The 27,298-nt window shown below is 47.2% G+C and overlaps 1 protein-coding gene and 14 non-coding genes across 17 annotated transcripts in view; 1 reads left to right on the top strand and 14 right to left on the bottom strand.

Moving 5' to 3' along the window:
- Positions 1-360: 360 nt before the first annotated feature.
- LOC135818642 (F-actin-uncapping protein LRRC16A-like) overlaps positions 361-27,298 on the top strand; it is a 40,299-nt gene continuing 13,361 nt past the window's right edge. The window contains exons 1-24 of one of the 3 annotated variants that reach the window (XM_065332021.1): positions 361-1,433; positions 2,307-2,410; positions 4,436-4,486; positions 5,366-5,389; positions 5,947-6,006; positions 6,503-6,722; positions 7,416-7,486; positions 7,927-8,000; positions 8,271-8,346; positions 8,497-8,585; positions 9,822-9,919; positions 10,686-10,772; positions 11,072-11,132; positions 13,194-13,236; positions 13,472-13,546; positions 14,020-14,102; positions 14,338-14,377; positions 14,916-14,986; positions 21,646-21,715; positions 23,419-23,503; positions 24,096-24,186; positions 24,691-24,751; positions 25,033-25,139; positions 26,376-26,444. In XM_065332021.1, coding sequence (XP_065188093.1) covers positions 1,427-1,433; positions 2,307-2,410; positions 4,436-4,486; positions 5,366-5,389; positions 5,947-6,006; positions 6,503-6,722; positions 7,416-7,486; positions 7,927-8,000; positions 8,271-8,346; positions 8,497-8,585; positions 9,822-9,919; positions 10,686-10,772; positions 11,072-11,132; positions 13,194-13,236; positions 13,472-13,546; positions 14,020-14,102; positions 14,338-14,377; positions 14,916-14,986; positions 21,646-21,715; positions 23,419-23,503; positions 24,096-24,186; positions 24,691-24,751; positions 25,033-25,139; positions 26,376-26,444 — 1,817 coding nt within the window. In that variant the 5' untranslated portion in view covers positions 361-1,426. Of the gene's footprint in view, positions 1,434-1,492; positions 1,962-2,007; positions 2,411-4,435; positions 4,487-5,365; positions 5,390-5,946; positions 6,007-6,502; positions 6,723-7,415; positions 7,487-7,926; positions 8,001-8,270; positions 8,347-8,496; positions 8,586-9,821; positions 9,920-10,685; positions 10,773-11,071; positions 11,133-13,193; positions 13,237-13,471; positions 13,547-14,019; positions 14,103-14,337; positions 14,378-14,915; positions 14,987-21,645; positions 21,716-23,418; positions 23,504-24,095; positions 24,187-24,690; positions 24,752-25,032; positions 25,140-26,375; positions 26,445-27,298 lie in introns of those variants that run through there. The other 2 variants (XM_065332019.1, XM_065332020.1) reach the window with 2 other exon arrangements.
- Trnat-cgu (transfer RNA threonine (anticodon CGU)) lies at positions 10,402-10,473 on the bottom strand. The gene has a single exon. It is a non-coding gene; the product is annotated as a tRNA-Thr (tRNA).
- Positions 11,344-11,414, bottom strand: Trnag-gcc (transfer RNA glycine (anticodon GCC)). The gene has a single exon. It is a non-coding gene; the product is annotated as a tRNA-Gly (tRNA).
- On the bottom strand, positions 11,492-11,562 carry Trnag-gcc (transfer RNA glycine (anticodon GCC)). Its single transcript has one exon. It is a non-coding gene; the product is annotated as a tRNA-Gly (tRNA).
- Trnag-gcc (transfer RNA glycine (anticodon GCC)) lies at positions 11,902-11,972 on the bottom strand. Its single transcript has one exon. It is a non-coding gene; the product is annotated as a tRNA-Gly (tRNA).
- Trnag-gcc (transfer RNA glycine (anticodon GCC)) lies at positions 12,043-12,113 on the bottom strand. Its single transcript has one exon. It is a non-coding gene; the product is annotated as a tRNA-Gly (tRNA).
- On the bottom strand, positions 12,554-12,624 carry Trnag-gcc (transfer RNA glycine (anticodon GCC)). Its single transcript has one exon. It is a non-coding gene; the product is annotated as a tRNA-Gly (tRNA).
- On the bottom strand, positions 15,583-15,653 carry Trnag-gcc (transfer RNA glycine (anticodon GCC)). Its single transcript has one exon. It is a non-coding gene; the product is annotated as a tRNA-Gly (tRNA).
- On the bottom strand, positions 16,495-16,565 carry Trnag-gcc (transfer RNA glycine (anticodon GCC)). The gene has a single exon. It is a non-coding gene; the product is annotated as a tRNA-Gly (tRNA).
- Positions 18,686-18,756, bottom strand: Trnag-gcc (transfer RNA glycine (anticodon GCC)). Its single transcript has one exon. It is a non-coding gene; the product is annotated as a tRNA-Gly (tRNA).
- On the bottom strand, positions 18,829-18,899 carry Trnag-gcc (transfer RNA glycine (anticodon GCC)). The gene has a single exon. It is a non-coding gene; the product is annotated as a tRNA-Gly (tRNA).
- Trnag-gcc (transfer RNA glycine (anticodon GCC)) lies at positions 19,052-19,122 on the bottom strand. The gene has a single exon. It is a non-coding gene; the product is annotated as a tRNA-Gly (tRNA).
- On the bottom strand, positions 19,813-19,883 carry Trnag-gcc (transfer RNA glycine (anticodon GCC)). Its single transcript has one exon. It is a non-coding gene; the product is annotated as a tRNA-Gly (tRNA).
- Positions 19,954-20,029, bottom strand: Trnag-gcc (transfer RNA glycine (anticodon GCC)). Its single transcript has one exon. It is a non-coding gene; the product is annotated as a tRNA-Gly (tRNA).
- Positions 20,969-21,039, bottom strand: Trnag-gcc (transfer RNA glycine (anticodon GCC)). The gene has a single exon. It is a non-coding gene; the product is annotated as a tRNA-Gly (tRNA).

The raw sequence follows: 27,298 nt of genomic DNA, 5'->3' as shown, positions 1-27,298 counted from the left end.
TGCTGTACTTCCTACCACTGTACCAGTGCCACCACGTACATGATGTCTTAGTACTCTTACTGAGTTGAACTGTTATGTACTACATCAGTACATGTAGTCCTTGCTGTAACAGACAATAGAGACATCCTGAACCTGCCCTGCAGAAACAACGCCAGGAAGCAGCAGCCTTTCCAACTAACTTACTTCACTCACCGCACCTCCTTCAATCACCACTACTTGAGGCTAGGCTGCCTTCCATGGCACTATGCAGTATGCACGTGCTGCGCAAGTAGAACAAGCTCATCCATCGCGAGTAGCTACAAAATTAAAGTGCAATCCTAGGCTACACTGCCTGTACAGGCTACATGCCATAGGCACGGCTGATATGAGAGCCAGGTGAAGGCAACGATTTCATCTTCAAACCAAAGATGACAAGGTCAGACGGTGGTTCGCGCCTTGGTGCTGCTGCGCTGCCACTCGGCCTCTAGCTTTGTCCAGGCGGTGCTCTACTCCACAGCTAGCTACAGTAGCTAGCTACCGCGGGGATTATCTCGAGTCGTGAACGACGCGTCAAACGTCATCCCCAGTCTACGACTGAGCTCCAGCCTTCTCTGTTCGACGCTCTGACCTCGACTGGTCAACACACTGAGCTGCCTTGCTTTCGAACTGAAGCAGCTAGCTCACGAGTTGAATACAACACATTCGTTACTTCTGCACTCCTTTCTGGCTGTCACTTGGGCAAAATAATAATTTTGATGTGAAGACTACATTCCGCAAAATTATTGTTGTGTGTGATCTGACACGGCGACATCGATAGCAAGAAGTCAGTGAGGGTCTTCCGTCGCGATAAGTACCCTTGGATCCTGGTAGCAGATAGACAGCTAAGCTTGGCCAGTCCTGCTGGGGATTTGAGCTGGTCGATAACTGGTACTAGTACTTGCCGTCCATGCTGATTTCTAGGTGTGCAGAATCCCTTCCCCGCTGTGCGAGCGTTCTCACAGTCATTGCATAAAGATATTATTAGTAATAGTATTACCCTATTTACCCCTCATCGATCATCAGAATCAGTAACCGCGCGCTGAACCTCCTTGCCGTTCATCCGTAGCCTCCTCAGCCTACACGCTATTCTGTACTCTACGAAACGACGCTGGTGGTATGGCGCTGTACTAGTAGCAGCAGGGGCTGTGGATGTCGTCACACCTCCTCTCTTCTAGAGTAGTGTTTGGTTGTTAGTCAATCGACAGCTGCATTTTCCTGGACAGAACGCACGCACCGGAGCAGAGACTCGAGAGAGCGTCCACGGTGCAAGTGCTGCCTGCTCTGCTCCGCTCACGGCGAATCAGGAGAAGTGCTGCTGCACCCGACCGTGCCGGAGTAGCTCTGCTGGTAAAATTAGGGGTGTAGATTCCGGACGCCACCACCGTCGAGGCGTCGACGAGAAATCACAATGAGCGGTGAGTATTCCGACTACACAACAGTAGTATTCATGCAAAACGGCGTGTGTGACGAGCGACTCTGTACAGACTGTAGACTGAGTCACTTGTAGAAACACTGTTTTGGATGCTTTGGCTGTGCGTGAAGCCGCGGTGAAGATGATAATCGCCAATTGCATTCTGATATTTGTCCCGTAGAAAAATTCTGTACTACGGTATCCGGACATTGCCCATCCGTCATTTAGCCAAGTGAATGAGAGTCATAGCCAGTGGGTTACTTCTGGGGAAGCAGCAAATAAAATATCTTCCTGAAAGGAAGGAACGTTCATATCGCATGTGTGCATGGTGAACACGCTATCACCTTGTGTGCGTAGCTCTATGTGTCCGTATCGTGGGATCTTGCGTAGCTGGGTGGAGGGAAATCGGAATCGCTATTTGAATAATTTCCCCAGGTCGCTAGTCGTCTGGTAGTCATGACCTGTCCCCAAACGGTTTCTCCGTACGATGGAACGGCGTGGCCTTCTCAGCTGTATGCAGATGCTTTGTCAGGTGGCTACCAACTGTTCGTGTTGTGTTGCAATGTCTTTCCTTGTTGTGCCTTGGCACCTTGATCGCCATTGGAATCGTGATTAGCAGCTGCGTACTGCCCGGACAACAATTGTGTTTTTGTCTCCTGTTGTGTGTGCCTGTGTGTCTCTCTGTGTGTGTGCTCTCTGGTTCGATTGGTTCGTGTACTTGTGTCATGTACGCTGACCCCGCGACTCCGCGTCTGTGCCGCATCGCTACTCCTGCCATCTCTCCAACCTGGTGGTGCTGCTGGTCGTGGTGCCGATGCGATGGACGCTGGCTGGTGCTTGGTGACTGATCATGTGCCTGCACTGGATCCACGGTTAGATGGCGACGCCGTGCGCAGAGCGCTGCCGGAGGACATGGAGGTGGTCATGAAACAAGTCGTGCGACTCGAGACGAAACCAGAAAGATGGGAGGAACGAATCGCCGTAAGTCCTCTCACTGCTTATCCACTGCACTGCACACGAGCTGCACAACGGTCTTCAGAGAAATAGCTCAATCGCCGCCCTGACGATAGTAGAAAGGTTCTATCCATTTCGAGTTGTGCTGTCCGAAAATGTTGGCAGCGTTCATTTGCAAGGGTCTGTCACTGTCTGCTCCCCAGACTACTGACTGCTCAGTAACGACAGTTACGTGCTAGCAGACCATGCTTGGCTGTGCCCCGGAGGTGTGGTGTACTCTTAGAAAAATTAATGTTGAAGTGAATGATGGTGTCGTACGTTTACGGTCACAAGTCCTGTGTGTCATTCAGGAGCTGTCCAAACTTTTGGACACCTATCACGTATGAGTGAAAGACAGTTCTCCACACAGCCTATGACTGATTGTAATGACCATGTTGTAGCCATCTCTGACTCTGGTCACTCACCCACCAACAGACTCAACAAACTGTCAAACATTGTACATGTTCAGGTTCAACTGGTGGTGCTTGCATCCTGTCCTAATTGTGTGATATTTTTGGAATGCCCCACTGATCCTTGGCAGCGAATTCGTATTGTTATTAATTTTGTTTTGCTTCTGCGACGTTGGTTGGAGCATGTGTGTATTGTCTAGATAGACACGATTGTCAAGAAACCGCCTTGCTGGTTTCCAATACAAACATCAGGGTTCTAGCCAGGTCGAAATAGTAGAGGGGGGGGGGGGGGGAGGGGGAGGGGCAGGGAAAACAGTTGCTGTACAGGCAGAATATTCCGTCGGTCAATAATTTCGTCCAACTCCAAAGAAAGGGAGTTCGTCCGGTTGTAAATTTCGTCCATGGATCATGAGAGTGTATTGAAAAGCTGAACAAATTGACATTAGTCCGGCATTAAATTTAGTCCAAATGCTCCTTGGACGAAAAAGACGAAATTAAATTCCAGACGAATATTTCTGCTTAGGCCAAAACAAAAAATAGGCTTGTTTCCGGTCGGCAACCCCTCAAAAAGGAGACTCGGTCGGCTGGAATGAAACTTTTTTTGGATACTTTTTTTTGGTTCCTCAATCGTTGTGGTATTGATGGACAAGAGCACCTACACATGTACATTGTACATATATCATGGCAAGGATCAATGTCAAAGTTGACTGACTCACTGTTCTTGTACAGCATGTGGTGTATTCCTGTTTTCGTACATCCTGAGAAATCAAGCAAACAGTTCGAGTCCTTCTAACTCCGTTATTATAGCTCGTATAAACCCCGGAGGTTTTCGAGCCGACAGCTGGGAATCTCTGCTACCTTGTAGGTGTTTCAATTGTGGAATTCGGTTGAGATTTGACTGAGTTATGACTCGTTGAGTGCACCATTGCCACCGTTTATTTCGGCCCAAAAAAAGTTTCAGAATTTGGGAAAAAGTGGCCCGGTCGGCCGACCGGAAACAAGGTCATTATTTGTTTTGGCCTTATATAGTACTCCGTAACCCATTTTTCCATTTTCAAGCTGTCTGGCAATACAAAATGCAACGTACAGGGCGAACACCTGACTTCATCCCAGACAAATGTGCATTTATGAACCCTCTAGTACTGACTATCGACTGCATTTTCGTTGAATGGCATGAAAAAAAACGTGACAAAAATTGGGAAATGAGTAGTATGGAAACTTTAGTAAGCGGGGGACCAATCCACCGACACCTTTCTTCTGCTACTCTTTCATCCTTGATCAAAACGGCGGCGGCGGCTGCTTGTGTGTGTGTGTGTGTGTGTTTGTGTGTTTGTGTGTGTGTGTGTGTGTGTGTGTGAGAGAGAGAGAGAGAGAGAGAGAGAGAGACAGACGGACAGACAGACTGACACAGAGAGAGGAGACCCGAGGAGGAGGCCTATGTGCGTGTGCGTGTGTGGACAGTTTGTGACTGGGCATTCATTTATTGGCACTGACGTGTTGGGCAGCGTTTAAAGTGCCCACAGACTGATCTAGCAAAGTGTTGACTGTTCTAATCGGGTATTGTGTACGCTGGTGTCTATGGTGGTCTGCTGTGTGTGTACAGGTGGTCTCAGACCGCCGGGTCTACATAGTCAGCGTGGCAAAGGCCAGCAGGGTATGTACACATTTCACAGATTTCTTCAGACATGCAGATAACAGTCATAGCACCCTTATCTGGTGCGTGGATGAGGAGGGGTGGGTATATGTTTTGCCAGTCGCACACAATCTTGTAAATGCTGCTAAGACTTGAAACATTTGTCATGGGAGACCTTTTGGGGCAGGTACGTTTCGACTGGGAAATAAATTCAAACAATATTATCCGTGACACCCCGCCCACACATCCCACACACCCGCCCACTCGTTTGGTCTACACTGGCCAGATTCCTGCTCAGGTATAGGGTAGTTCCACATCAGTTTGTCATGTGACTAAATTTGTGTAGAAAGTGATAATGGTATATGGACAGTGGAACCAACATGGCCGATATCTTATGACCCATACTGGCCATACTGGCCGGGATTGACTGGAGTTTGAACCAGCATGGCTTCCCTATATGGTCATGTGACAGATGTGAAACTGACTGTCCTATTGTATCACGGGGCTGAAACAATCAACTGATTTGTCTGTTGACCTACTCTGGCATACACATGCCCTCTGTTCTTGATTCGATTCCGTTTGCCTCAACATCTGCAAAGCAAAGGACCCTGCTAGTTTCATCCAGCTACACTGCAGTAACATGATTTTCTCACTCCCACATGCATGTGTAACATGCACCTGCCCTGCTGCTGCTGCTGGTTAGCAAGGTTGACATGACATAGTGTTTTATTAAGGGTTCGGCAAATACATTGCACTCAAGTAACACAGTTTAGGCCACGAGGGGGGGGGGGGGGGGGGGTGATGGTGATATGCTCAGCCTATCTTTAGTTGTCTTCCCAAGCCCATTGTAATGCACAATTCGGACTTGCTTTGCTTGTTTGTTTTTTTCCTATTCTGCAGGGAAAGAAACCTGGCCATTCAAGGGTATGTACCGTTTCAAAGTGAATACTTTTTGCCATAGTCTATTCGCGTATGCCCACATGTATATGCGTTTACTTCAAAACATCCTACGCATCCATACGGGAGCACCCATGTCATGGTGGAGTAGCCACATTTCATGTCAGCGGACTTGACCGATCTTCCAGAGGCAAATGAACGCCTGTCAGTATCACAGGAATCTCAAACATTGACCAGTACAATGTTTATATACAGTGTGAAGGGGGGCACGTCACGACTCACGTGTAGCCCCATGTTGACCATCAGAGGGACAGTGGACCCCCCCCCCCCCCCCCCTTTGATGTATGGGCAATCTTTGCTTGGCACTGGCCGGTACGCTTTTTGGGCAGCGGTGTATCCCGCTTGTTTGTGTTGTATCACCCGATAGTGGTGTTCAGTTGCTTAGTCGTCGACCGTTAACTTACTTACCTCTGTCTATCCATGTCTGACTGCCTGTCTATTCTGTTAGCTTGGTTAGCTGGCTAGTTATCTGTTTTCTCTCTCCTTGATTTGTTCTCCATTGATGCTCTGTGGGTGCGTTTCAGGTCGAGCAGACTTTCCATTTGCTGCATGTGTCACACATCGCGAGCGTTGGACCATCTAGGGTGAGTTATCACACAACCGGCGCAGGCCGCTTGCAACTACCGAGGCACCTGAACTGAAACACTGTGTGGAATAGGGAGAAGATGCATTGGAGTTGAGTTAGGATTCATGCAGCCAGTGATAACTTACGATCTGGTACTGGCCACTTCCTCCTTGCCGCAGTCTCATGTGTAGAAGTACACGGTAGCAATGTAATCCACCTGAGTGCAACGCCACGGCTGCCCCACTCTCGTCACGTACCTGTACTTGCTTGGTCATTGTAGTTGCATTGCTCTGCATATGTCTGTGTGCGTATGTGTGCATGTGGATCAATGACTGGGGTTTGACGTGTGCACGTCTGTCCCCATGTCCTTCACTGTCAATCCGCCTGCCATTGCTGGGTTTGCTGCTCAGCAGGAGCTACTCTGGTCAATGCAGTGCACACTGTTCGGCAGGACAGGATGCTGATTTGGTTCTCTTTTCTTTGTTGTCGTTTCTCCTCCGTGTGCTTTCTTGCAGTTGAGCCTTACAGTGAAAGGTCGGCCGCTGAACATGGAAATGGTCAGTCAGACGGCGGTCGACCAGTTGATCGCGCTGATGTTGATCGAGATCGAGGGTCACCTGCCGGTCAACTCTGGATCAATCAGCCTGCAGGTGGAGCCGGAGGAACGAGAGAATGCCTTGCTGGCGTCAGCCGAGCGCGAGCTCAAACAGGCACAGCAGAACATAGGGCCGTGTGGTACGTCACTAGACTATTCCCCAACAAGTCTCAATGAAGCCGAGACCCTATGGTCGGCAAAGCTGTCCCTGCCTCTCTCCCCCCACCCACTACTGCCATTCCATATGTCTCATCGCTGCCTTGCTGCTTTATGCCGTCAAATGGTGTGTGTTTTTGTAAAAGTTTAGCAATCACGGATCCATGCTGCAAGGCAAACAGTCAGTGTATGTATAAGCAGGTGGTCTGTATACTTGGGATTGTATGGGCAAGTAGTCTGTATAGGCAAGTTTGTCCTTATTATAAACAGGTAGTCCTTGTAGACACGTGGTCACACCGGCAGGCAGTCTTTATTGACAGGTGGTCTTTGTAGACAGGTGGTCTTTCAACGCAGGTTAGACTGTACACTGCATGTTGAGTAATGGTCCAGGGCCTGGAATGGCCGGTCTCTAGACACAGGTGGCCTCTTACTGCAGTGATACCTTATAACAGAGGTTCCATACATGGACACACACAGCCGTACATGGACACACACAGCCATACATGGACACACATATGTGTAGTCTGTTGAAATGGACGCTCGTATTTGCCCGTGTATTCTGCCATCTCTGTATCCCGTGCAGCACATTCTCGCTTTCTACTTCTTGAAGCAACGGTCCCAGTTTGATGATACACAGTGTACTTTGCCTCTATTTGTTGTTGCTTGCTGCCTACTAGGTGGCTTCGTGAAAGCGTATCGGTTTCTGTGCGACTACTTCGAACTGCCGATTAGGGAAGATGTCGCATGGGTGAGTTGAAATTCTTGATCTGTTGTTCTTAGGCATCATGTTCTTAGGTCTAGATAGTAGATGTACATCATGTTCTTAGGTATAGATAGTAGATGTACACCTACAACATAGGTTTACCAGGTATGATGACACCATACCTCAAGGTGGAGGACACCAGGCTGCCAGGGGTACAGTGTTCCTGACTGCACTGTCACCATCATCATACTGGTACCTGGTAAACTCACAACTTGCGGCAAGCCCTACGGCATACACACTGTACAGGGTTTGGTTTTCGCGCAGCAATCCACGAGGGTGAGACATCACTTCCGGTGGTGTGCTATACATGTAACGTTATTATGCATTGACCAATAGGATAGTATGAGCCTGTACTGTTCAGAAGGTGCTTAACTGCAGCTTCTTACTACTGCTCTCTGTGTTCATGTCCCTGTGCTTGTTTACAGCAAATTGATGCCGTGTATCGCGGAGCAAACAAGAAGTCATTGGAATTGCGAGATTTTGCACATCTGGCACCTGGGTAAGTATGCTGTCGGAGCTATGGAATACTGCGGGTCGCGTCATTTTGGAGCAATGCAATTTCCTTATCTTTGTCATTGAAGTATTTTCCAACTTAACGGAGAACAAATGGGACTAGAGGTACTTCTCTGGCCTCGCATTATTGTGAGGAGCCAAAGGTTCGAGTGTGCTATACACTGAATGGAGTGTGAGCGGTTGTTACTGCTGTGTACCCTTACCAGTGATTACATGATCTCCCTGTGTGTTTATCCCTCTGTGCTTGCATATCCAGCGACATGCTGCCACTGATAGCTTCTCTGTGCTTCAATGACTTCTTCACCACACTTGACTGTAGCCACGTAAAGCTGGTAAGACTGCAAACATGTGTTAGTGCTGTGCACGTCTTTGTTTGATCGTGTGTGAATGTAACATTTATGTGAGGAGGAGAGTTTCACACTTGTAAGTGCAACTTGCTGTTTTGAAGCTGGTGATTGCTGATGGTGTTTGCTTCTTCACAGACACCAGAATGTCAAGAGCGTCTATCGTATGTTTTCCGCAAGAACACCACGTTGAAGTCAGTGCTATTGGAAGCAACTGGCCTGAAAGGGTGAGACGGGTTTTCTGCTGGATGCGATAATATTAATACCAGTTCATAGGGATAATTCTTATGAACTGGTTCTTTCCACATACAGGAGGCGCACTGCACCTTTACTTCACGCCCCTGTGGAACATGCTGCAGCACTATCCATCACACCGATCTCTCCAAGTGATAGCACCCATCAGTACATTGCGTTGGCCACGCATGCACGATTTTCCCACCAAGGTGCCGAGGGACATCACAACCCTTGGCAGTATATAGTCCACTCTAAGCTCTTTGTTCCAGGTTTGTCTCCCGGCCTGGTTGAATCATTGTCTTCTGGCGATTTCATCATAATCTCCTTATGATTGCATTCACGGTTGCATGAAGCTTTAGAGTAGAGGCAGTTTAGCCGGATTTCCTATTGGGCCCTGAGTGTGATCTGGTTCTTTCAATCACCATGCTATCATATGGAGAAGAAGCTATCCAGGACCCTGCTGCCTGCACTCAGTGTCGGCACTTGTCGAGGATGCTTACGTGGCAACCATCTCCATACATAGGTGGTGGGATAAAACCTACAGTCAACTTCGCTAATACCGACTGCGGGTATAGCGACAATTCGCGAATATCGACAGAATTTCCATGCCCAGAGCAAAATCCAATCTAACTGGAACACATATAATGAGACTGCGGGTATAACGACGCTTCGCGAATACCGTAAAGTACCGTTGATCCGCCCCCTCTCTAATTCCCGCCCCCTGTCGATTTTCTACCTGTGAAGCGATTTCGGCGTATACAACGAAATACGATGTTGAACCGACGCTTGCACTGCTGTACGCAATATGTGGCAATCCATGATGAAAATGTGCACAATTTAGCACATCGAGTCTGATCCTCCAAGTTGTTGTACATCGTACTGCACTTGACAGCCTTGATCTAATTCCCGCCCCCTGCCGAAAAACCAGCTGGGAAGCGACATGGCGTGGGGGGGGGGGGGGGGGGGGGGATCAACGGTACTTTACGGTAATGACACTTTTCTGATGCCCCGCCGAGTGTCATTATACGCCAAGGTGACTTTATATTGCACCCGAGTCGAGTGTGATTTATCATTCAGTGCAGTCAATTGGTGTGCATGGTGGGTTGCAGCTCGACCAACTGGACTGACAACTATCATAATAATATAAGCACAGTCTTTGAAGTTTGCAGTCGTCAAGGCCTGCCTGTTTGGTTTGTTCCTTCCTTCGTTTTGCTCCACTGTTACTGCAGCGATACCTTATTTCACAAGATCATCTCCAGTATAGCTGGCAACGAGCAGCTGAAGCTGGAACATGTAGACTTTTCCCATAATGGCCTAGAAGACAAAGGTATGTTGCAAACAGGTTGTCAGAAGATTGCCGAGCAGGTGTCAAGCAATTCTAGAAATTGAACTCTTCCTAGATCATTTTTTATTAATTTTACTGTCTGCATTTCATGGCACATAATGAAAATAGCCAATAGAATGTAGTGAGGGAGAGATCATATGTGTCTACTTTCGAATGTATTCTGTGCGCAAATCTTTCTGGTATGCTCGCTCATATCTTTAGCAGCTACTTTTATGTCCCTATGCTACCTACTTGAAACATATTAGTGGAGGTAGAACACCTGCACGGAGGAGCCTAAAAGGAAGTGGACCCGGGAAGGCAGCATCCCTGCTATTTCACGAAATAAAATTGTATCGCTTATACCCAGCAAAAAGTACATGTATACGGAAACGTTTGGAAACCGTGGTAAAACCCTCGTGACCCCTTTTTCCAATTTCACAAAGGGATTTCTGTAGGGCACTGCAACGTATCTAGAGGAAAAAAAGAGGCTCAAGAGGGAATTGAACCCTCGATCTTCGGTTTACGAGACCGACGCCTTACCACTTGGCCATTGAGCCACAGATGTTCTGGCAACACGTGAAGCAAGTCTCTCAACTCGCATCCTTTCTGATACGTACTGTAGACGAAGAAAGAAGACAAAAACGATATCACCCCTCCCCCTTCCTCCCTCCCCCTCCCCCCCCCCCCACACACACACATAAAAATGCACACACTCACATGCAACCACTGGCTAATTCTATTTCTCTGTCTGCAATGTTCTTCTTCCTAGGCATTCAGATGTGTGCCCAGTGGCTGGAAGTTAGCAAGAACCCGCTGGCATCACTGAACCTGGCCAATACAAAGTGTTCAAATCGAGGTGAGTGTTCTTGTACATTGCCACTGTTGTTGCGTGGTCTGCTGCCGGAACTGCTGGCACTGCTTCACGTGCTTTCACATCATCACTCCGCCTGCCTTAGCATGAATTTTGCACAAGGCGATGGAAGATTTATTCTTCTGCCAACTATGAGACTAGTCAAGGCTCCACCGTCGCTGGTGTGGTGTATTGTGTGGTAACCGTCACCTTGCACTGTTTCTCTATGCATGCACACCCCTTCGTTCAGCTGTTAGAAACTTAGAATTGAGCCGTGTCCTTTCCCCGTGATGTTCTCCTTTCAGGTGCAAATGCAGTCGGTCGTGCTCTGGCAGAGAACAAGAGCATGGTAGCGGCTATGAAGAGGTGAGTTACTCCAGGACTACTGACATGTTAGTTGCGGCGCCTTGGAGCATGCGTGGCTATGAACCTTCTCCAATGGATACAGCCCGTGGAGTTTCGCCTCCTTGTGAAGCGTTATGCGCGCTCATGCAATCACCCACTGCAGCGTCCACTGAGCTGCTGCGGCGGTTTAGAGCTTCTTTCACCGCTGTGGCATGATAAATTTGAAAAAAAATGCATTGGCCGGGAATCGAACCCGGGCCCCCCGCGTGGCAGGCGAGGATTCTACCACTGAACCACCAATGCTTGCACATAACTGTTAACTTCCGTGTCCGACAAATTCATTCATTTTTCTTTCGTAGAATGGTAGAATAAATAAAAAGTGCATTGGCCGGGAATCGAACCCGGGCCCCCCGCGTGGCAGGCGAGGATTCTACCACTGAACCACCAATGCTTGCATAACTTCCGTGCCCGGCAAAGTCATTCATTTTTCTTTTCGTAGAATGCTACAAGTAGAATCAATAAAAGATGCAATCACCCACTGCAGCGTCCACTGAGCTGCTGCGGCAGTTTAGAGCTTCTTTCACCGCTGTGGCATGATAAATGTTTGGACTGGCTCGGAGTTTTGAACACCTGTGTGGAATTTGCTCTTGCAATTTGTGTGCTGCACATTCACCCGTGCTCATAGTTGCATACTCTTGGTTATAGACTCTTGATGTACACTGTACGAGTTCGATACCCAGCCGACGTGTGCGCATTTGCTCCAGGATCATTTCTATAAAATTTGAAAAAATGCATTGGCCGGGAATCGAACCCGGGCCCCCTGCGTGGCAGGCGAGGATTCTACCACTGAACCACCAATGCTTGTATATAACTTCTGTGTCCGGCAAATTCATTCATTTTTCTTTCGTAGAATGCTAGAATAAATAAAAAGTGCATTGGCCGGGAATCGAACCCGGGCCCCCCGCGTGGCAGGCGAGGATTCTACCACTGAACCACCAATGCTTGCATATAACTTCCATGTCCGGCAAATTCATTCATTTTTCTTTCGTAGAATGCTAGAATAAATAAAAAGTGCATTGGCCGGGAATCGAACCCGGGCCCCCCGCGTGGCAGGCGAGGATTCTACCACTGAACCACCAATCGGCAATGCTTGCATAACTTCCGTGCCCGGCAAAGTCATTCATTTTTCTTTTCGTAGAATGCTACAAGTAGAATCAATAAAAGATGCAATCACCCACTGCAGCGTCCACTGAGCTGCTGCGGCAGTTTAGAGCTGCTTTCACCGCTATGGCATGATAAATGTTTGGACTGGCTCGGAGTTTTGAACATCTGTCTGGGATTTGCGCTTGGTTATAGACTCTTGATGTACACTGTACGAGTTCGATACCCAGCCGACGTGTGCGCACTTGCTCCAGAATCATTTCTATAAAATTTGAAAAAAATGCATTGGCCGGGAATCGAACCCGGGCCCCCCGCGTGGCAGGCGAGGATTCTACCACTGAACCACCAATGCTTGCATACCACTTTTGGGCGCGACCAAGGCTGCGTTCGTTTTTAGCTACCTGGTAGAGTAGAGTAGAGTCACTCTACCGATAGAGGTAGATGGTAGAGGCAAGTGTACGAACGCTGTTCTACCAGATCTAGTAGTTTACACGATGTGTACGTGAAATGTTTCTTTTTTTATGGAGTTGTGTACAAATCCTTGATCTTGCTGGAAATCCCGTAGCTCTACCAACTTCTACCGGATTCTACCAACTTTTTCCCGGTAGAGCCGGTAGAGGAAAGTAGAATCTACCCTTTTGAGTAGAATTTTTTTTAAAAACGAACACCTCTACCGAAAGAAGTAGTTTCTACCCAAAACCTGTAGATCAAAAACGAACGCCCCCCCCCCCCCCCCCCCCCCCCAATTCATTCATTTTTCTTTTTTAATCCGTAGAATGCTAGAATCTGTGCAAATGCATTGGGTGGTAATCTCCTCCCCCCCCCCCCCCCCCCCCCCCCAGGCAGGCAAGGACTCAACCATTGAACCATGTGAACGGCTTGCATGTGACTTTCTTGCCTTCTTTTTTTCTTTTGCCGCAGACTCGTCCTGTCTGAGAACTCGCTGGGTAATGATGGATTTGCGGTGAGTAGCTCTGTTTGCACACATGGGAGCTTCTCTGATCATGAGGGAAAGATAGAGAGAGAAGGGGGGGGGGGGGGGGGGTGCAAGAGATGGGGTGGGGATTGACATCAATCTAGACTGCTTATCTGAATCGGAGTGTTTGGAACTAGCGCTTACCAATCGCTTTAACCCAGCCGCTTTGTTGCCATCCATTATCATTGATTTCGGCTTGTTGGTGCGTGCCATGTCCCCACAGGAGCTTGGACGATTTGTGGCGAGGAGCTCACTACAGTGCTTGGAGCTGCAGAGCACTTCAGTGTACTCTGATCACGTAGGTTTGACTGAGGGCACTGTGTGTATGTGAGTTGGCAGGAACCCATCTGGGACATGATCATGCTAAGGGGCCGTATAGGACCACTGACTGATGGAGTACCTGTACCAGGTATTCCACATTCTGCCTGGTTTGTTGCCAGTGTGAACGTGTATGTACACACCCTGAGGCATGTAGAGCCTAGATGATATGCGAGCCACTACAAATGCACCCCTGGCGACTGCGTCACGGAATCTAGGTTGTGTGACAACACATATCTCGTGTGAATTAGCCATGCTGTGCACAGCCTCTAGCAAGCCGGGGTGCTATGTATGCCAAGCTAGTAGGTTTGTTACTGCAATGTAACCCCGTCATTGCCACGGGTGTGACCACTAACCTTACTCGTCTACTGGAGGAATGAATCTCGTCAGTGTGCCGTTTCGGCTGACACATGCAGCTGGTTGTTCTGCGGCTCTTTTGTGTGCATACTTCAGGTCTTGCAGTGCTTGGCGGAGGGCAAAGTAGCGCAGACCATTCGCAAGATCAATCTCTCCGACAACAAAGTAGCGCATCCAAAGTTAGTACCGGCGCAGTCATCTGAATATTTGAGTGCTTGAAGTACACTGTTGCCAGTAATTCAGGGGCCGCAGAACCTGATCTCCAAACTATACGAACGGAGTATCCTATGTTCTAAAACTTGGAATACCCACACAGTCATCTCCTATGCTGTTCTGGTTTGACCTGCCTTGAAGAATGACCGTGCTGTGCTTGATTCTGTGCGTGTTGTTGAACTCGTGTCCTGTGTTTTATAGGAAAGGGCAGCGGCTGGAACTGTCCAAGAAGGTAGTTAAGGTACGCCGGCTTTCTCTCTCGTCCTGTACACACAGTTGGTTCTGTCGCCAGTGCCACACACACATACACACACGCGCACACGCACACACATGCACACACACACACGCGCGCGCGCGCGCGTGCGCACGCACACACACACACACACACACACACACACACACACACACACACACACACATACACACACACACACACACACACAGATGTGTGCGCGCCAGGACATGAACATACATGTACGTACCTCTTCATCTTCCATGATTCGCTCGCACACACACACAGACATTCTTTGGTTGAGTGAGTGTTGCTGGTGGCGAGGTCTTAGTTACAGGTGCATGTAGTTACATGTAGTGTTCCACTGGATGGATGGCATTTCCTGGTAGTTGTCCTCGGCAGGCATGTACAGCCTATAGCCATATTTGAAGATACTTCAAGTACTACGGTCTTATGCAACTGACTACCAGTACAGTGTACGTGTACCCTTCTCCCATACCCGATGTGTGTGTGTGTTTGTGTGTGGTCGGTGTTCTTGTTCCAACAGATGTTCCAGTCATCGAGTGAACTGGAGTATTTGAACTTGGCCAACTCGAAGTTTCCCATCGAGCTGCTAAGGTATGGTGCACACCGTGAGGGCTTGCGGAACCACCATTTTCTTTGCTATTGCAGTGCACAATACTAATCTATTGCCATGCCACCGCACTGCATTAGCAGTGTGAGTGCACAACGGTGATCTCTTTCTATGCCTATAGGTGGGATGTGCAGCGCACAGGCTTCATGACATCTTTCGAATTCAAATAAAAGAAAGAAACAAACACCGTGCAGCTGCATCCACACTTTCTCTGCCGTCTGAAACTATAATGTTCATACAGAACAGAAGTTCATGCGCCCAAAGTTCATTCAGGTAGATTGCGCCGGTACTCGAACTCATCAAGCAAAACACCGTCGTGCTGGTGCGAGAGATTACGAGTTTGAGTGCATGGGGAGTACAGGGCGTGCTGAACTGGTGAGTCACAGGGCATGCTGAAGGCATGTTATGTCTAGTAATCGGAGCCTGTGTGCCGCACATTCACACATGCTCACAGTTGCATACTCTTGGTTGTAGACTCTTGATGCACCGATGCGTACTTGCTCCAGAATCATTTCTATAAAAAGTTAGCATGAAGTCCGCCACAGATTGAGTACTAGTGTAAAAAATATATTGCTAGAAATGCATTGGCCGGGAATCGAACCCGGGCCCCCCGCGTGGCAGGCGAGGATTCTACCACTGAACCACCAATGCTTGCATATAACTTCTTTGTCCGGCAAATTCATTCATTTTTCTTTTCGTAGAATCAAGAGTTCATAACCCCCAAGAGTGTGCAACTCCTGAGCAGTCCCAGTATGGAAGCCCGCTCGGCGGAATTCCTTCATTGCGTCATTTTTGGTGCAGTGCGATGAGTCACGCCGATGAATTCTTCTAAAATTAACAGTCAAACCAGGATGCTTCCCCAGGGTAAACTGCCTAAACTGCGACTCTAGTCTGAGCCTCAAGCTAGCAAGAAGCAAAAAAAGTAAAACAAAGCACACGATCCCTAAAGACAAAACTATTTATTTTTTCGATGCAATGGTGACTCTTCATCGCCTTCTTCTTTCACCAGTGCAGTCAGTCTCTTCAAGAACAATTTCTTCCCCAGGCCATCGGCATATTTCCGGTGCTTTCCTCGAAGATGATTTCAAATGGTTGAGGAACTTGAGAGAATAAGTCGAAGGAGCATTTTTCGGCTGAGTTGCACAGCTATCAGAATGATTGTCCTCGACGGCAATGCAATATTTTTAACAGCGTCCTCACTTCTTCCTGTCGCGATGTCCATGGATTCTTGGAGAAAGTTTGTTTTTTGAGAAAGTACGACTTGTACGTCCGAAATGTGTTCAAGAAAAGCTTCGAAAAGTCGAGGCTACAGCCTTGAGTTAGGAGCGGTTCAGGGTATAGTGTCCAGAAATCGCAAAGAACCCAAATTTACCTCGGATGACAAGCTGCGCATGACGTAATGTAGGAATTTCGCCGAGCGCTGGGTCTATGCCCGTTGCACACTCTTGGGGGTTATGAACTCTTGGTAGAATGGTAGAATCAATAACAAAAATGCATTGGCCGGGAATCGAACCCAGGCCCCCCGCGTGGCAGGCGAGGATTCTACCACTGAACCACCAATGCTTGCATACAACTTCAGTGTCCGGCAAATTCATTCATTAGGGAGGTTCCGGAGTACGATTTTTCGTGCCAAAATCCGTGGAGGCGCTACGGATTTTTTATACGTCGTTTCCGAGCAGTGAAAAGTTCCGGGGTACGGAACTGTTGCAAAAGAAGGATCCACGAGCGGGATTCGAACCCAGCACCCCTGTCTTTCCGGGACAGTGCCCTAACGATTAGCCTACCGGGGATCACACGCACTCATGGGTCCTTCTTGCTACACTGCTCCCCGCCCCAACAGGCTGTGTCCTCACGCCGTACCTACTCGCGGGGGGTACGATGGGTCGTGGGTTCGAGCCATTGCCAGGCGCCAATGTTGCAAAAGAAGGATCCACGAGCGGGATTCGAACCCAGCACCCCTGTCTTTCCGGGACAGCGCCCTACCGATTAGGCCTCGGTCACACTACGGCAGTTTGAAGCTGGACGCAGCGTCAAGCCGCAGCACTTGACGCAGACGCAGGGTCACACAGTGTTTTGTTTTTTTTGCACCTCATGACTGCCGCGGCCTGACGCATTTGTCTACGTCACAAAATCACCAGGGAAACTCAATGACGACACGGATTCCCACGGAAACCGGCCTTTTGCTTATCATACAAAAAAATTGTCGGACAAAGTTTTCAAATTTGTCATTGATTTTTGATTACAAGAAGACGAAAGGTCCACGCGTGCACGATCGTTGTTGTTTCTTTCCGAATTGGAAGCCATTTTCAGTTGTAGTGTCATGGATCAGGCAAGAAAAGTCCGCATCGCAGCTGTGTTTTTCCTGACTTCGTCATACTGGTTGTCCTTTTGGGTGCTCTTGACGACAACACAACACTCACAAGTCAACAGGCTCCAGTTGGCCGATGACCCACTCGAACAACTGGTCCTTTCTCGACATCATTTTCTTCTCAGAAAACGCCTCGCTCTTCCGCCAGGTTCGGAGCAGAGCAGCCTCGGTCACGTAGGTCCACGGACTCCTCTCGAAAAAAAGAGGGAACAAAACAAACCTTGAAGAGACGAATGTCGAATGAATGCTCAACTCAAGCAACTGTCTTGAAACTAATTTTACTTGAAAGACACTGTTTTTCCGCCAAGCGTCACTCCCACCAGCGGCAACGCAGCCGATTTCCCCACGTCAGACGCAGCAGCGTCTGACGCTCAAACTACCCACGGTTGCGTCAGTTGCCATGGAAAAGCTCATGATTCTGACGCTGACGCAGCATTTTTGCCGTAGTGTGACCGACGCCTTAGGCTACCGGGGATCACACGCACTCATGGGTCCTTCTTGCTACATAACTTATGTGTTTGCCGTCATTGCCTAGGTTACGATCTAGGCATCGGCGGCTAATGCTCGTTTTTTCACAGTATAATGCTTTTGGCAGTGCTCGATATTTCACGGCATAATGCCTGTTATAATGCTCCATTCGCACTATAATGCTAGAGTGATATGTACATTTTCGAGCTATCTTGGGCAAATATGCACATGGAAAAGAAATGTATCCACAATTGGCTCATACTGAGATAAGGAAGTGTAGTTGTATATGCATGACCACACTAGACAGATACATAATACATGTGCCTGCTGCAAGAGTGTCGGTACACTGTCTGTACAAGCCTCTTGTCATGTGAAAAGACGTGTAAAAAGTCTTGTATTGTACCAAAATAGAACTGATAATGCTTTCTCCAGCCAAAAACATGCCACCTAATGCCGAGCAATGCTACTTCTTCAAAACACCCATATAATGCTAGTTATAATGCTAGCATTAGCCGCCGATGCCTATTACGATCGCAAACACGTCACATTCCCGCGCTATGCCTTTTTATTTTAAAAATTTGTACCGAAATCAAAACTTCCCGCGGAAAATCGATGTTTCTCGTACCAAATTTGTACGCGAAAAATCTTTCTGCACCCGATGACGCAAAATCTCCATACGAAACATGGTTCGTATGAAAGCCAGTCCACACGGATTCTCCGTGCCGAAAAATCGTATGGAGCACGCCTGGAAAAAACCCGTAGCGCCCATACGGATTTTGGCACGGAAAATCGTACCCCGGAACCTCTCTATTTTCTTTTCGTAGAATGGTAGAATCAATAACAAAAATGCATTGGCCAGGAATCGAACCCGGGCCCCCCGCGTGGCAGGCGAGGATTCTACCACTGAACCACCAATGCTTGCATACAACTTCAGTGTCCGGCAAATTCTTTCACTTTCTTTTCGTAGAATGGTAGAATCAATAACAAAAATGCATTGGCCGGGAATCGAACCCGGGCCCCCCGCGTGGCAGGCGAGGATTCTACCACTGAACCACCAATGCTTGCATACCTTCCATGTCCAGCAAATTCATTCATTCTTCTTTTCGTAGAATGGTAGAATCAATAAAAAAAGTGCATTGGCCGGGAATCGAACCGCAAATTAATTCATTTTTCTAATTTTCTTTTCTTAGAATGGTAGAATCAATAACAAAAATGCATTGGCCGGGAATCGAACCCGGGCCCCCCGCGTGGCAGGCGAGGATTCTACCACTGAACCACCAATGCTCGCACACCTTCCATGTCTGGCTAATTTATTCATTTTTCTTTTCGTAGAATGGTAGAATCAATAACAAAAATTCATTGGCCGGGAATCGAAGAGGATTCCATAGGGGATTGCAGAAAAATGTCTAAAAAAACTCAAAGTTTGACCCATTTATGGCCAAAAGCTAGAAGTCCATCTTTTTCTGAATGGACTGTAGAACCAGGGAGTAGTACAAACGCAACAAACGTGTACGTCATTTTTGACGTAATAGAGAGGTTCCGCATAACGTAATAATTACGTTAATAAAAACGTAGTCGATCTACGGAAAGTCTTACGTAAACTGGATGCGCATCTGTGTTCCGCCTTACCGAGTTTTCAAATCACGTAGCTGCCCTTGGCAACTCCGAACGCGGCAGTGTACTACCAGATCGACCTGGGGAGAGAGCCATAAATTTGTACCCCAATCCACTTACGGACCAGCTACGTTATCAGAGCCCTATCTACGTACTCTCCGTAGACAACTTTCCGTAAGTGGAGTGCAAACTCGCGAATTCACGGGTTTTTCCCGCCCACTATGATGTGACTAACGTAAAGTTGCTCAACTTTACGTAGTGCGGAACCTCTCTAATGTTGGAATTCCGCCACGTGGACCTCCATGTACAGAGTTGCACACTCTTGGGGTTATGGACTCTTGGTAGAATCAATAAAAAAAATGCATTGGCCGGGAATCGAACCCGGGCCCCCCGCGTGGCAGGCGAGGATTCTACCACTGAACCACCAATGCTTGCATGTAACTTCCATATACGGCAAATTCATTCATTTTTCTTTCGTAGAATGCTAGAGTCAATAAAAAATGCATTGGCCGGGAATCGAACCCGGGCCGGGCCCCCCGCGTGGCAGGCGAGGATTCTACCACTGAACCACCAATGCTCGCACACCTTCCATGTCTGGCTAATTTATTCATTTTTCTTTTCGTAGAATGGTAGAATCAATAACAAAAATTCATTGGCCGGGAATCGAAGAGGATTCCATAGGGGATTGCAGAAAAATGTCTAAAAAAACTCAAAGTTTGACCCATTTATGGCCAAAAGCTAGAAGTCCATCTTTTTCTGAATGGACTGTAGAACCAGGGAGTAGTACAAACGCAACAAACGTGTACGTCATTTTTGACGTAATAGAGAGATTCCGATTAACGTATTTTACGTTAATAAAAAACGTAGTCGATCTACGGAAAGTCTTACGTAAACTGGATGCGCATCTGTGTTCCGCCTTACCGAGTTTTCAAATCACGTAGCTGCCCTTGGCAACTCCGAACGCGGCAGTGTACTACCAGATCGACCTGGGGAGAGAGCTATAAATTTGTACCCCAATCCACTTACGGACCAGCTACGTTATCAGAGCCCTATCTACGTACTCTCTGTAGACAACTTTCCGTAAGTGGAGTGCAAACTCGCGAATTCACGGGTTTTTCCCGCCCACTATGATGTGACTAACGTAAAGCTGCTCAACTTTACGTACAGTCCATTTCAAAACTATAGACGCGTACCTAGGCAAAAACCGTTATGCCAGCATCTATACCACATAAAATCTGTGATCACTTTGTGCATAAATTTTTCCAAATTGGGCGTCTGTTATCCAATCCTTTAGAAACTATATGAGAGTAATTGTGGAGCGATCCTGAGCAATATTCCGAAAACTATTCTCAAAAAGTTCCAGCCAAATTTGAAATATTTCAAAAACCCTACGCGTCTATAGTTTTGAAATGCACTGTAGTGCGGAACCTCTCTAATGTTGGAATTCCGCCACGTGGCTCCCTACAGAGTTGCACACTCTTGGGGTTATGGACTCTTGGTAGAATCAATAAAAAAATGCATTGGCCGGGAATCGAACCCGGGCCCCCCGCGTGGCAGGCGAGGATTCTACCACTGAACCACCAATGCTTGCATACTTATTTAGTGCGCGACCAATTCATTCATTTTTCTTTCCTAATCTGTATAGAATTTATGCAAATGCATTGGCCAGGCATCCACCCCCCTCCACAGGCATGCGAGAACTCCACCATTGAACCATGTGAACGGCTTGCATGCGACTTCCTTGCCCGGTGAATAGGTTATTGATGAATCTTGCACGGGTGTCCGTGTATGGCCGGCATGGAGTGTAGCCTGATTACTTTTTTAAGAGACCAGTGACATGATCCGCTATCAATGGTCTCTTTTACTAAATGTTAGTGATGCCGGGAAAATTCTAGCTCTTTCAGCACGAGGAATGCCTTCACTAGAATGCAGTATTCCCATGGTTTGGGAATATAACTGTTATACTCGTCAAGTATTTGTATTTTTGTATTTATATCATCTCATGGCACATTATGATGACGGCCAGTAAAACTGAGACAAGGGTGAAAGTAGGTTTGGAATTTACTCGAATTGCTCATGACTTTCCTTGCCAAGAGGATCTGATGATCTGTACGACCCTATGGCATTGTTAGCACGGTCCTGGCAGTGTATGTAACTGTGCTATGCTGTGCGTATTCGGCTGTGTATTTGCAGAGGTGTCTTCCAAGGCCTACAGGACAACAGTGAACTGACCGGCATGGAGGTCATCCTGTGTGGTAACGAGGTAAGCGGTCTGAGGGCCCGGGACGTATGCTGCTGTACACTGATGATGTGGTGCCACCATTGGCCTGTTACTGGTCTTTGCCAGCTGCACCTGATGCATTTAGCCATGAAAGTGAGATAAGTCTGGCCCAGTGCATTACAGTCGACCTTCCCTTATAACGATAACCTCTATAACGATATTACCCTCATAACGATATTTTCTTGTCAAACCAAATCACTCCATTGACTTTTGTATACAATGCCTTACCCTTATAACAATATTGCTATAACGATATTACCCCTATATATAGTATAAGGGGTCGTCCGTAATTTTCGAAAAATTAAAAAAATCCGTCCTCGTGCAAAATTGTCTCTGACCCACCCACCCACCCCCCAATTTTTCCCATTAACTTTTTGATTTTTACCGATGCCCAGCTCGAAAATAAGAACTCCTGACCCCACGTTTTCTGACTGCACCTGTGTCAAGTACTAGTAGCTAAGTACAGTGAGTAGTAGGGCTACCGACGTCACGGCCATGCATGCACCGTCCTACAACTACATGAAACGTCATGTATCATAGTAGATACTGGTGTTTGCGACAATCGATCCTACACTACGTCTACAGTACAGTACACAGTCAGCTATATACTTGTATCAGTGCAACAACTTGAACAAGTGTATGAAAGTCACTGGAGCGAAAAAAAAAAAAAAAAAAAAAAAAAAAAAAAAGTACGAAAAATCAAAAAATTAAATTCGGCCAGCACTCTTGACCACCCACCCCCTTTTTGCCTGAGGACGGATTTTTTAATTTTTCGAAAAATACGGACGACCCCTAACGATATAAAATGGGCTGACCACTCGGCATTTTTCCATTTTATAACAATATCTAGCAAGGAATATGTAGGCTCCACTATCCAGGTAGGGCAAGTTTCACTTGATAAGTCACTGGGACATGACGAAATGCGATGGGGGCACCATTGATGCCTTGCTGTGTGCATACTGTGCATAGAACATACATTATTATGCTCTAAAGAGTGTAAACAATGAACAAAAATCATGCATTATGACGTACATGTATGAAATGAACCAATACCCTTATAACAATATTACACTTATAACAATATTTCTTTGTCTGACGCAAATATCGTTATAAGGGTAGGTTGACTGTATTTGGCATTGGTTATGTGTCCGGTTTGTAATCACTTTGAACAGTTTGGTCCTGCGTTTCTTTGTGATGCAATGGTTGAAGTACCTCATCACCTTTCTAAGTTACTGCCGATACTGCTGCCTGACGGACTAACCTGCGGTGCGGAGGTGCCAGTGTCCCCGGGCTGTGTGTGACCGCATAGCTCAGTTCTGTCGATATACTAGTACATGCAATGAGACCTAACTAAGCCCACCACTCCGTCACGGGCCCCTCAAAATGTGATCCCGTGCACAGGCGGTCCCCGATCCACGGTCACATTAGTGGCAGTGATAACTTTAGTCCTGGATGTTGTGGTCCTCTGGGACAGGTGTTCGCACAATCAAAGTGGTCGCCTTAGCAGGCGCTACTGTACTTTTTAAACGTTTAGAAAATTCTAATCTCGACGGCACAAATTTCTACTCAAGGTCAATCATGGTCCATCTCACTGGCACACGGAGAATGCACACACACACGTCCGAAGGCTTTGAGAACCACTCTACATGCTAACCTTGCCTACTGGTGTTTCTGTGGTGTCGCAGTTTGGTAGCAATTCCCTTGGAGCTGCGCTAAACGACTGCTGCGCTGCTATCAAGAAGATCTCAAAGCTGGACATCAGCAACAATGGTAGGAGGTCCATCTGTGCTACGATGTAACACTGTGCGTGTGTGTGTGTGCGCGAGTGTGAAAAAAATGAAAAAGACCAAAAAGTAGGGATTCACTGGCCAGAAAAAGCCACTTCATAGCTGTGTGGTGTAGACCAGGCTGAATAGTGGCGGCCAATTCTTCAGCCTTGCAAGCTGTTGAATGGTGCAATCCCTGCACGAGTTGCTATGGCTTCTGCTGTAGCATCACTATCATTGCCTCCGGCGATGGGTGTCCAATGGTCCAATGGTCCAATGGTGTGTGCGCGTATGTGTCTTGTATGTGTGTGTGTGTGTATGTGAATATGTGTGTATTTATGCGTGTATATGTACGTGCATGCATGTGAGTGTGTGTGTGTGTGCGTGTGCATGTGTGTGCATGTGTGTGTGTGTATGTGTGTGTGTGTGTATGTGTGTGTGTGCGCCCCGCCACACTTGCTCTTGGTTGGAGTTGGCAATGCACTGCCCATGTGTGTTGTATTTCGGTATCATGACGTGTTCTTCTGAAGTTGTGTTAGGTTCGACCGTCAAGTAGCCTACTGCATGTCATGATGTATGCTCTCTGCACTGCGCAGAGCTGGAGAATGACATCATCCCAGTGTGTGCCGCGTTGAGGAGTTGCCAGACTATCCGTGAACTCTCGCTCGGCGGAAACTTCGGCAAAAGGTAGGTGTCGTGTGGATGGATGTTTGCACCCACTTTCTATGTTACTCCGGTTGTTCTTGTGACTGCCAATCATAGTTGATACAACCACCTCCTTTCTTTCCCTGGAACGCATCATTCCCTATTCCCAATGTAGCAAGCGTATTTGCTGTGCGTTCTTGGCGATGCAATCTCAAGCTACACTTCCAGGTATTCAATAGGAAATGGCTGGACTGGCATTTGCAAAGGCGTTTGGAACAATAATTATTGCATGTTCTCGAAGCTTTCCTGTATTTTGTGATACAGACATCACAGACATCACATGATACAGACATCACAGACATCACATGATACAGACATCACAGACATCACAGCTGCCGAGTAGTCTAACTAAGGTATTGCTATCTCCGTAAATCTTTGCATGCACTGTTGTAGTGTGTAACTGTGTATGCCTGCTTGCCTCTCTTGCCTCTCTTGCCTCTCTTGCCTCTCTTGCCTCTCTTGCCTCTCTTGCATTCCTTCCTGCAGCGGCAAGGTCCATCCACAAACGCTGCAGGCAGTCGGGAGTCTGATTGCAGACCCACAGGCTGTAAGTAATCCATCCTGTGATCTGTGACCAACAGCAGCTTGCCTTACCAGCCTGTTGCGAGTACTTTGGTTTGAACTTTGAAGTAGCGTCATTTTTAGTGCGTGTCTGAACTCATTCGCTGCTTTCTTCCTATTCCGGTTGTTTGAATTCTTTGTTCTCACGATGGCACCATCACCGATAAGAGATAATTGTTGTTGTTGTCGTTGCCGTCGTCGTTGTTGTCGTCGTCGCCGTTGTTGTTTTTGTTGTTGTCTTCCTCTTCCGGTTGTTGTTATCTGCAGAGCTTAGAATCATTGTCGCTAGTCGACAGTCGTATCCGGGCAGGCATTGGTGTCATTCTGCGAGCTCTGCTTGCCGACGATGTCACTCTCAAAACCTTAGATATCAGGTAATTGTAGTACATGTAGAGGAAGAAAAATCAAGATTATTCGGTTCTATAGCTGAAGTGAGTATTTGTATTTTTCGGATTTCTTCTCCAGTGTATGATTTATTGCATTTTAAAGGGGAAGTTAAGGCAAAAATTAAAATCTCACCAGTTGTAGTCTTCGGGGTGCTGAGTCGAATGGTCGTGGTCCGAGGAAGCTGAGACGCTCCCTTCCTACTTGAATCCCAATCGAACTCGCGCACTTCCACCGAAACTGGGTGACTGCGCCCTACTAGATGGGGATTTGTATGCAAAATGTCACTAAAAGCGCCATTTCGTTCTTATAAAAGCACGGATGACCGCGATTGACCCATGTGTTGTAGTCTTTTGGACGCTGAGTCGACTGGTTTCGGTCCGAAAAGGCTGCGATGCAGCGTTCCGCCTTTATTCCCAATCGAACATGGTTGAACAAGCGGTCACGTGCTCCTGCGTACGCCAGTCACCTGGTCACCGTGCCTGCAGGGTACAACTTACTAGCCTGTTTGACCTTTTTTGGGTGCAGTCCTGTCACTCGAGTTGAACTCGAGTTGACCCTTGGTGTGAAAGTTGTCACCTGCTGGCGTGGTGACCAGGTGATTTGGGCACCCAGGAGCACGTGACCACTTGTTCAACCATGTTCGATTGGGAATAAAGGAGGAACGCTGCATCGCAGCCTTTTCGGACCAAAACCAGTCGACTCAGCGTCCAAAAGACTACAACATATGGGCCAATCGCGGTCATCCGTGCTTTTATAAGAACGAAATGGCGCTTTCAGTGACATTTTGCATACAAATCCCCATCTAGTAGGGCGCAGTCACCCAGTTTCGGTGGAAGTGCGCGAGTTCGATTGGGATTCAAGTAGGAAGGGAGCGTCTCAGCTTCCTCGGACCAAGACCATTCGACTCAGCACCCCGAAGACTACAACTGGTGAAATTTTGATTTTTGCCTTAACTTCCCCTTTAAACCATTGTGTTAATTTGCCCGTATTAGAGAGGCCTGATACCATCATTTTTCCTGATGATGAATACAGTCACGTGCATATATGTTATGAACGAAACGTTGAATTTTTTATCCTGAATTGAAATTTGTGAAAAGTGTTTGTATTTAACTGACAAGCAAGTGATCTACTGGGTATGTATGAAGTACTGTACATGCCCTGATGCATGTAACGTTATGTGTGTGTGTGCATGTGTTCGCTGCCTTGGATTCCAACACTGACAGAGGGAACATGATGGGCGATGTGGGCGCTCACATTCTGGCCAAGGTTCTGCAAGTCAACACATCATTACAGTGAGTGCTGGCATTACTGTACACATGATCATTACTGTACACATGATCATTACTGTACACATGATCATTACTGTACACATGATCATTACTGTACACATGATCATTACTGTACACATGATCATTACTGTACACATGATCATTACTGCACACATGATCATTACTGTACACATGATCATTACTGTACACATGATCATTACTGTACACATGATCATTACTGTACACATGATCATTACTGTACACATGATCATTACTGTACACATGATCATTACTGTACAAATGATCATTACTGTACACATGATCATTACTGTACACATGATCATTACTGTACACATGATCATTACTGTACACATGATCATTACTGTACACATGATCATTACTGTACACATGATCATTACTGTACACATGATCATTACTGTACACATGATCATTACTGTACACATGATCATTACTGTACACATGATCATTACTGTACACATGATCATTACTGTACACATGATCATTACTGTACACATGATCATTACTGCACACATGATCATTGCTGTACACATGATCATTACTGCACGGCAAGCCGCAGTGTATGCTTCAAAGAAACGTATGAACTGGAGAAAAGCACACTGATCGGAAGAAAAACTGCCTGAAATCCCCCCCCCAAGAGTCCACAACTAAGAGTATGCAACAGTGACCTCTTTTCTCTGGGCCAGATGCGGAATGCACTAGCTGCCTTCATTACCGTGTTATCCGGAGTGTGTTAGCCGCACCGGGGTCTAAGGCCTCCCCCCCCCCCCTTTTTGAGGCCCTGAATTAGTCTTTTTGTGGACATTCAGAAAATGCCGCACGTCAGATTTCGATTCTTT

Source organism: Sycon ciliatum, chromosome 1, assembly GCF_964019385.1.
Source record: "Sycon ciliatum chromosome 1, ocSycCili1.1, whole genome shotgun sequence".
Lineage (NCBI taxonomy): Eukaryota > Metazoa > Porifera > Calcarea > Leucosolenida > Sycettidae > Sycon > Sycon ciliatum.
Note: the sequence above shows the minus strand (reverse complement) of the source record. Positions and strands in the feature narration are given on the sequence as shown.